At 31.0% G+C, this 8,603-nt stretch overlaps 2 protein-coding genes across 2 annotated transcripts; one reads left to right on the forward strand and one right to left on the reverse strand.

Moving 5' to 3' along the window:
- The first annotated feature begins 1,813 nt into the window (after positions 1-1,813).
- On the forward strand, positions 1,814-4,411 carry LOC108562704 (JNK-interacting protein 1). The gene is made up of 6 exons (XM_017921110.1): positions 1,814-2,216; positions 2,372-2,589; positions 2,664-3,074; positions 3,138-3,418; positions 3,486-3,661; positions 4,222-4,411. The coding sequence occupies exons 1-6, from the start codon at positions 2,134-2,136 to the stop codon at positions 4,292-4,294; spliced, it is 1,242 nt and encodes a 413-aa protein (XP_017776599.1). The 5' UTR covers positions 1,814-2,133; the 3' UTR covers positions 4,295-4,411.
- Positions 4,412-6,688: 2,277 nt separating this feature from the next.
- Positions 6,689-8,163, reverse strand: LOC108562705 (circadian locomoter output cycles protein kaput-like; the record flags this gene model as incomplete). The annotated part of the gene is given in 2 exon segments (XM_017921111.1): positions 6,689-7,432; positions 7,940-8,163. Coding segments are annotated over 2 exon segments (629 nt in total), but the record flags the coding sequence as incomplete, so codon positions are not given.
- Positions 8,164-8,603: the final 440 nt, after the last annotated feature.

The raw sequence follows: 8,603 nt of genomic DNA on the forward strand, positions 1-8,603 counted from the left end.
GTAGTATAGTTTATTACCTTTTTACATGTATATAACATCCTTATATGTTATAAAATTAAATTAAAATAGAGGTGATGGGTAATTTTATTAAGCCATCAAAGTATTGTAACATGCAGCATCATAGTTGCATCTAAAATTAGTTATCTGTATTTATTAAAAAAGTCTGAAGAAGTTACTTCACAATGTTTTTATGTTCTGTAACTTAAATTATGCATAACTATTAAAATATAGTATAAAGCTCAAAATAATTTTAAAATAGAGCACAATCTATTTCATTAAATTAGATTCGTTCAACTTGTTCGTTTTTGTTAAATTCAATAAAATGTTTTTAATTTGTAATACTAAACAATATTATATAAATAATCAATTAATAAAAAAAAACCTATTTTTTAACTGTATAAGAGGAATCATAAACTATGTATTTTTAGTATTTATTTATAGAATTGTTGTTTTTTATATTTTACATATATGCAAAATACATTTTTACTTTTCAATTTATGTTCTTTTTTTTTCTGGCAGAGAATTACTTATAATAAAAATATCAATATTGTATTTTTCGTCAAAACGACCTAAGGTAATGTGATTGATTCAGGTATTATTATTTCATACTCTTTGTTTGTTATAATGTATGTGAGTTTAGGTATGTTGCAAAAAAAATGTTCTTTTTTTTGATATTTTAAAAAATAATTATAGTAATACACATTATAGTATATGTTCTAGATACATATATTTGTTTAAATATAAAAATATGATTTATCATTTTTGTTAAATATATATATATGATTCAATTGGTCACAGAAGCAAATTAATTATTATACTATAAACCTGAGCAAGGGCTATACAAAATAAGATAGAACTTTAGCCATCGCAACAACTAATTGCATGCGAAAGTTGTTCAAATTCCAAATTAGTTTTGGTTTGATCTGAATATCAGATATATAAACATCCTTTGCCCATATAATATAGTAAATTATTAAAATTCAGTTTCTTTTTATTTATATGAAAATATTAATGAAATAATTAACCATTAATAAATAAATATTATTCAATACGAAAATTGGAATCATTACAACAATTTGTTCATCCATCGCCTCTTAATTTATGAAAATGTGCATATGATCATATTTGATGATTCCACCTTATTGAATGCATTTACGTATATGAATAAATCATGATTTATTATATAAAATGATATATATATATAAATATAATTATCCTTTGGTAGACCACATAAGTAAATATGTATAGAAATAGAGAATTAATCTTTGAACAGAGATAAGATACATAAATAAATATAGGAATTATGCAGCGAATTAGTGAGTATAATGCGGGTCAATTCATGATAAATGTGGTAGAAAAAGGAAAGGAAGAATAGAAATTGGGTTGGGGTTCGCTTGGCGATGAATCTGCTAGGTTCCGGCAACTACTCCCTTCAAGCAGCAAAGTAATTGAAACCGCTATATGCAAGTCGCTGAATAAACCATGGCTTTTATCTCTGGACTTTTAAAGAGCGCACGTTTGTTAAACATTCCATCGGGGATTTCCGCTCTCTGCAAATAAAGGGAGTGACAAAAAAAAGAATAGAATTTCACTTCCTGCAGTTTCAGTTACAATCTTACATTAATTACAAGGAAAGAGAAAAAATAAAAAAGTGGGTAGATTTAAAAATAGATATTTCCAGGGGTTGAAACTTCTCGTCGTCTGATTTCGTGCTTATGTATAAATAGGTTAGTTATAATATTTCTTTTTATATGTAGAAATCGAATTACTTTTAGTGAACATAGTAGGTCAAAATGATTAAATTCGCTGAAATCAAGGAGGCGTATGGAGCGGGGTCAATCTGAAACTAGAGTTTTCACTGCCAATTAACTTTGGATAATGCAATGTGTCGGCTGTATCTTGTGCCTATTCACGATTCTAATTATGTTATCCGGGCCAGTCTTTTGAGATTGTTTAACGCTTAAGTGAGTTAAAACCGATGAATAGATATTTTATGAAAGCGTGTGCGGTGGAGCATCGAGGGCCGTGGATGCGCCGGGCGGTGAGAAGTTGCGCGCGACAGTTGCGCAACATAACCGCCACCCCCCGACTCGCTGCGAATCGATACTGCCTTTCAGAGGGTTGAAAATAAACATGGCAGATAGTGAGTTCGAAGAATTTGGCCACAGCTTTGATAAAATCGAACAGAACAATAAAACGGCTTCTCCATTCTACTCGTAAGTATCACACTTTTGCACAATTATTCAAAGGACATAAGGCTGTTAAGTTAATGGTCACAGGTAGAGGATCAAGCTCTAGTTTTTTCTCTTTTGTTTTTTGCTTCGTGGGCAGTGCGGTGGTATCGACATTTTAGACGATGCGCTCGTTTCAGGTTGGTGCACGATGTTTTGGTTGATGAGGAGTCTCCGACGTCTTCCAAAAGTGATCCGGACACAGACTGTGATTCGCCGGCCGACCTGCATCCTACCGCCAGAGGAAGACCGGAAGAAAGGAACGCGATTTATGGCTCGAGGTCGTCGCTGGTTCCATGGACGGGTCCTGGCGAGAGGAGGAGGCGGAAACTCCCAGAAATACCGAAAAATAAAAAACGTAAGATACTCAAAACCTTACAATTTAACAAATACGTTAACTAGTTGTAATACGATAAATCCGTTTCATCGTAGCTGCTGTAGTGTCTTTAATAAACGCACACCAATTATCGAGGGAGCTGTCGCTGGCCGATGAATTGGGTAGTGGAAGCGGAACCGGAAGCAGCGGCCCAAGTTCGCTTCTGGTCTTGAAGTGCGGCTACCTATGGGATAACGATTCACCTGAATCTGACAGGCTCATGACGGATGCAGATAGCGGTCACAGCACCGCACATTCACCTACGGATGGACCGAAATCCATGTCTCCCCTTCTCGGCGTGTCGCCCGCATGTTCCGGCGGCGGCGTACCCTACACCGATGTGGAAATGCTTGAATCTACACACAGGGGTCTGCACAAGTTCATCCCAAGGCACCAGGATGAAATTGAGATCGAAATCGGCGACCCCATATACGTACAAAAAGAGGCTGATGATCTGTGGTGCGAAGGTAACTACATCAACGAAACATCAACTCGCAACGTAGAAACTAATCCGCAGAAAATTGGTTTAGGTGTGAATATACGGACTGGTAGGATGGGAATCTTCCCTTCAGCTTATGCAGTAGATAGCGACTTCACTGATTGGGATTCGTCCTGCGAACACGGCCGTCGCGAGCGTTACCTCTTAGGTTATTTAGGATCTGTAGAAACACTTGCTCATAAAGGAACATCTGTAGTATGTCAGGCAGTGAGAAGGGTTGTCGGGAACAGCGGAACCGAACCAGATGCTCAGCCGTGTATTCTAGAGGTCTCCGATCAAGGTTTGAGAATGGTGGATCGGAGGAAGCGAAGAGTGAGATGAATAAAATTATAAATCTTAGAAATTTATCCATTCATTGTTTTGTATTTTATGATTTCAGCAAAATGATCCTTGTATAGACTACTTTTATTCCTTGAAAAACGTGTCTTTCTGCGCTTTTCATCCTCGTGACCATCGCTATTTGGGCTTTATCACTAAACATCCAACGCTTCAAAGATTTGCTTGTCATGTTTTTCGAGGAACAGATTCCACCAGACCGGTTGCAGAGGGAGTTGGGTAAGAAACTACTATTAATTTATTATACAACTAAATCAGAATTGCAACTGACTATACTAACAAAAGTAACCGCAATAATCAACAGAAACAATATCTTAGTAAAACAAAATCAATTAAAAAATTAATATAAATCAAGGTTATTTATTGACATCAGACTACCTTAATACATTTAGTTTTATGAAATATGTAAAACACTAAGTGATGATTACAAATTTATATCTCAGTATCTCAATGGAATATGAGTAGCGCAATAAAATTCGCTTTTTTTTACACATGTTTTGGCCATCTTCAAGAAAGTCTTTCGAACGAGCAAATTATGAAAATGTATTAAGACAAATATAAATTGACCGCTAAAACACCGGACACCTCTCGATCCAAAAGTTGCTTAACTTTCGTAAACTGACAAACATCAGTTGATGGACGCCTCTCGGCGTTCTGATATATGAATATATGTTAAATTATATGCATAACAACTTGTAATTACCAAAACGATGAAATATTGTTATATATTTCTAAGATTACGTACTTTTCCTAATGTCTTTTATAATTGTATGTTTCAGGCGTGCCTTCCAGAGGTTCTATCAAAAATTCATAGAGACTGCTTACCCTATTGAAGATATCTATATAGAATGAACTAGTGCAATAATAATACACAAAAAAGAACTATATATTTCAAAGCTGTGTCTCTATCAATAAGGAACAAGAAAACGGATAATTACTTCATTTCTACGTTACTATATTCTAAGGAAATGCATAACTACTTTAGGGTATTAATGAGAATGTAATAAATTAACGTACAAGAAAATATGTATTATATATATTTTTAAACAACAAGTAAATGTTGACAAAGCTATTAATTATTACAGAAACGAAAGAGTAAAATATTAATGAAAAGTAGAGTGGTTATTTATTACTTCGATAAATATCTACGATACATTTGGAAATACTAATAATAATAGAATTAAATAAAAACAAAATAATAAACGTATAAATACAATTAATATATTCCATATTAATGATGTACAATCACTTGCTTTTTTTAATATTAATAATAACATTTAAAACGAAAACAGTTTGCCGTAATAAATCTATTGTCTATTACCATAAGACATTTTTATCTTCATTGTATAAAAATTAACAGAACATATACAAAACGATGAGTATATGCTGGGTATATACCTGCATAAATTACCTACCTTACTTGTTTTTATCTTTGTTTGATAAATGTAAATTATGTTATATACATATATAAAAAAAAATTGTATAAAATTCGTATATATTTTTGCTGACATTCAAAATACAATTTATCTACAATGCATCTTCATGCTATGTGTTTATTATTTCATTGATTAATAAAGTGAACAGAGAACAAACTAGGGAGACAAAGTTAATTGAATATGAAAACAAGTTTGGTTGTTGATTAGAAATCGTGCAACAAAAAAAAGAGTATACAAATAAAAGAAATATTGTTTATTTTCTTTAACTGGTATTGACTTATACCATATGTAATTATCTGTGTAGATATTTATATACATGTATACAGATATATAATTATATATAGGTATATATGTACAAAAATATACATGCAAACATATAAAATTATAATTAAACTAATTATTTAATTTGTACTAATAAAAAATATATACTAATTTAGAATGGATTTGTTTCCATTTCATTTTCTTTTAAATAGAAGCAATTCATCACAGATGTACTAAAAAAAAACTGATAATAATAGATATATGTTACAATAATAATATACAAAATTTACAATATAAATAAAATTATAAAAGAAAACAGGTAGTTACTCTGTGTTCCTTTTTTTGTGTGTTTTCTCTTTCCCACAACAACAGAAAAAATGGGAAAATTACTGCACATTAACTTTTTTTCTGGACAATAAAACACTAGACATGCACTGGGGAGGGAAGAAGGGCAGTGCCCACAGGATGGACATATACTTATTTATGCCCCGCATCGCGTTGCTAAGTATAAATACAAAAATACCCTCACTTCCTTGTTTATAGATAATGTTTTCTCATTTAACAACTAGACCATAAGTAAGTAGTTCCAAGATGGATGGTACATATTTCTCATATCATTCATTTATTATTATCATGATTACATGCTTATGAAATGAACTGAAATTGGAATATTTACGTCCAATAAATAAAATTTTAATATAAAAAAAAACAAATTAATTTTGAGCAAAATACACCACATATAAGGAACAATATTATTTAATTTAATTAAAAGATAATAATAAAAAAAACATGTAATTTTAATATAGACAACCTCTGTAATCCGCCGCATCTTCACGAAAAATATTTTAATTGTTTCCTGGTGACTTATTTTTATAAAATTATATCAGTCTATTCATTTAGATTAGAATATAGCAGTTAATCCATTTAATCATTTTGAAAATATCTTTATATTAATTATAAGGTCACTAACTCGATAGAGTTTTGTGTAAAGAATGATGTTTACTAATTATAACGTAATATCATCCATTATATATGGTTTAAGGTCCTAATTTTATTAAAAAAACAATAACAAGTTACGCAAGTCTTTCACATCCGTAAATGTAGTTTCTTGTTACAAACAAGCAGTTCCTTTAATTACACATGTTCTTAAGTTGTAGCCTGCACTTAATATATTTTAAATAATTTAAAGTATTTAGTAATAACCAATTCAGTCGCTCTCACTAAACGCTAACGGATTAAAGAGGTTATTAAAATATAGCACGATCTAATAATAAATTAACATTAACTATTTCCAATCCAATAACACATTTTTTGTAATTTCCAATAAGAAAAAAGTATTATTTTTATTTTGTAATTAATAATATGTAATTCAGATGTTTTCCCTTCACTTCTGTCTCATTTAAATGCCAATTTTAATACGTAAAATGTCTTTGGTATTCATTTTGGGATCCCAATTTTTTAATTTTAATGTAGCGCCTGTATTTGAAATACAATTGTATTTTCTCGTTTCATTAAATAAAAATGATATACAATAGTTTTAATTCTCCAATAATATTTATCATTTTCTTTTTTTTTTGTTAATTCTCTTATAATTTACGTTTAAATTTTTCAAAGTCTTTAAATATATGCAAGTGTTTTTCAGTCTCATAGAAATAAATGGCACGAATATGAAAATATTCTCTTAGTCAATTTCAGATTTTTCATATTTCTCGATGGCCCAAAATAAAAGAACTACAACACGTAGTTCGTATATAATTTCTCAAATTTTGTTTTCTTTTAGAAAATATTTTGCGTCTCGATAAAATTTTACCTTCCTTCTTACGTAGTTTAGATCTCTGTATAGTATGTATAGCCCACAGTATTAAAAAGTTTATTTGGTCATAAGATATCACCTGTCCTCATTATTTATCGTGTCTTCCGAATCACTGCATATAGCAAGATGTTTGTAGGATGAGGAGGTTGAGGACGACGGGGACGGCGAAGTCGAGGAGTCCGCCTCCTCGCTCCTCTGGCGCTTATTTTTCGAAGAACTCGAAGACAACTCTGCGTTGGATGGTCTCTTTCCATTATTCAGTTTTATATAGACCTGATGGAACGGTATATGGGGACGCGGAGAGGTCGATGATGATTTTTCAGTCGATGGGGTTGAGGGACAGTCTTCATTCTCTTGACAGTAGGGGCTTTGAGAGGTGTTAGATTCCGACGAGGGTAAGTCCTTTATCAGATGCGTTATCACCTCTCTCAATTGCAAAGGATCTTCCACGGTGCTCGTAGAATCTTCCAATGACGATGTCTATAATTTTACAACATTATTATCAGTATAAGCTGACCTTTCTATTCTACTTTGAAATTAAATTGAAATTAAAGAAAATTGGTTATAATTTATTTCATTATAACGCTAAAATATATTGTACTACTAAGAAACATGTATAGAGGATTGAAAATTAAACAGAATAATCTTAACTCAATTGGGGTACAGAGTATGGTTGATAGCCAATAAATAATGTTAAATAATATTAACTCAAATAGCTATTGTTTAGAATATGTGAGAAATATAATTTTGACATTGTCAATCATCTAGAAAAAATATAAATATTTTACTTAAAATAAATAAACGAACTACTATAACGTTTAGCTACAACAGTAAACTATTACATATTAGTTATAAATATCTGATCCGAATTTAATAACAAAAAATAATGTTACTACGAATATCAGGCATAAGGATTAAAGAAAACAAACTAATACATTAAAATAAGTGTATAATTAACATTTAGATTTCGATACAAACGTAACTTACTTGCATTTTTGAAGCTTTCACGAGTGCTGAATATCTCTCTTTCATATTGTCAATCAGTTTGAGACCCTCCTGTTCAGCCACCAAAGTATTTACGCATATGAAACTTTCTACGGTTCCCGTCGTATCCACTTCCAGAAAACCGTACGTGCGAAGATAAATGAACTCTCCTGTCCTCGACAACAGACGATAACAAGACGACCCCCTGCTCTCACCCTTGTCATACACTACAAAAAAACACATTTATAAAATTATTATTGAATAATTCATTAATATTGAATTATTTTGAGACAAAATCAACATACATCTTTCGAATGTACGTTAATCGGATAATTAAATAAACTTTTATTCGTTGACACAAACATACATCTGATCGTTCTTTAAAAAAATCTGGGAATGTATAATTCTTAATATCGGATGTTCATAAAATGAGAATTTTAAAAGCAGAAATTGCTTGCAACCAGAATAATTCTACATATTGCTGTAAAATACGAATAGATATTTCCTGCAGAAATAAACTATTTGCATTTTTTGCTGTACTATATAAACAAATACATTTTAATTTTTCTCAACCTTGATGCCTGCTTACAACAACTTTCTATTTTTTATGTGAAAAGAAAAAGAAATTTAATTATAAATTCATAAGCGTTAAATATAATTAAATTCC

Source organism: Nicrophorus vespilloides, unplaced genomic scaffold, assembly GCF_001412225.1.
Source record: "Nicrophorus vespilloides isolate i.1.1-1 unplaced genomic scaffold, Nicve_v1.0, whole genome shotgun sequence".
In the NCBI taxonomy this organism is placed as follows: Eukaryota; Metazoa; Arthropoda; class Insecta; order Coleoptera; family Silphidae; genus Nicrophorus; species Nicrophorus vespilloides.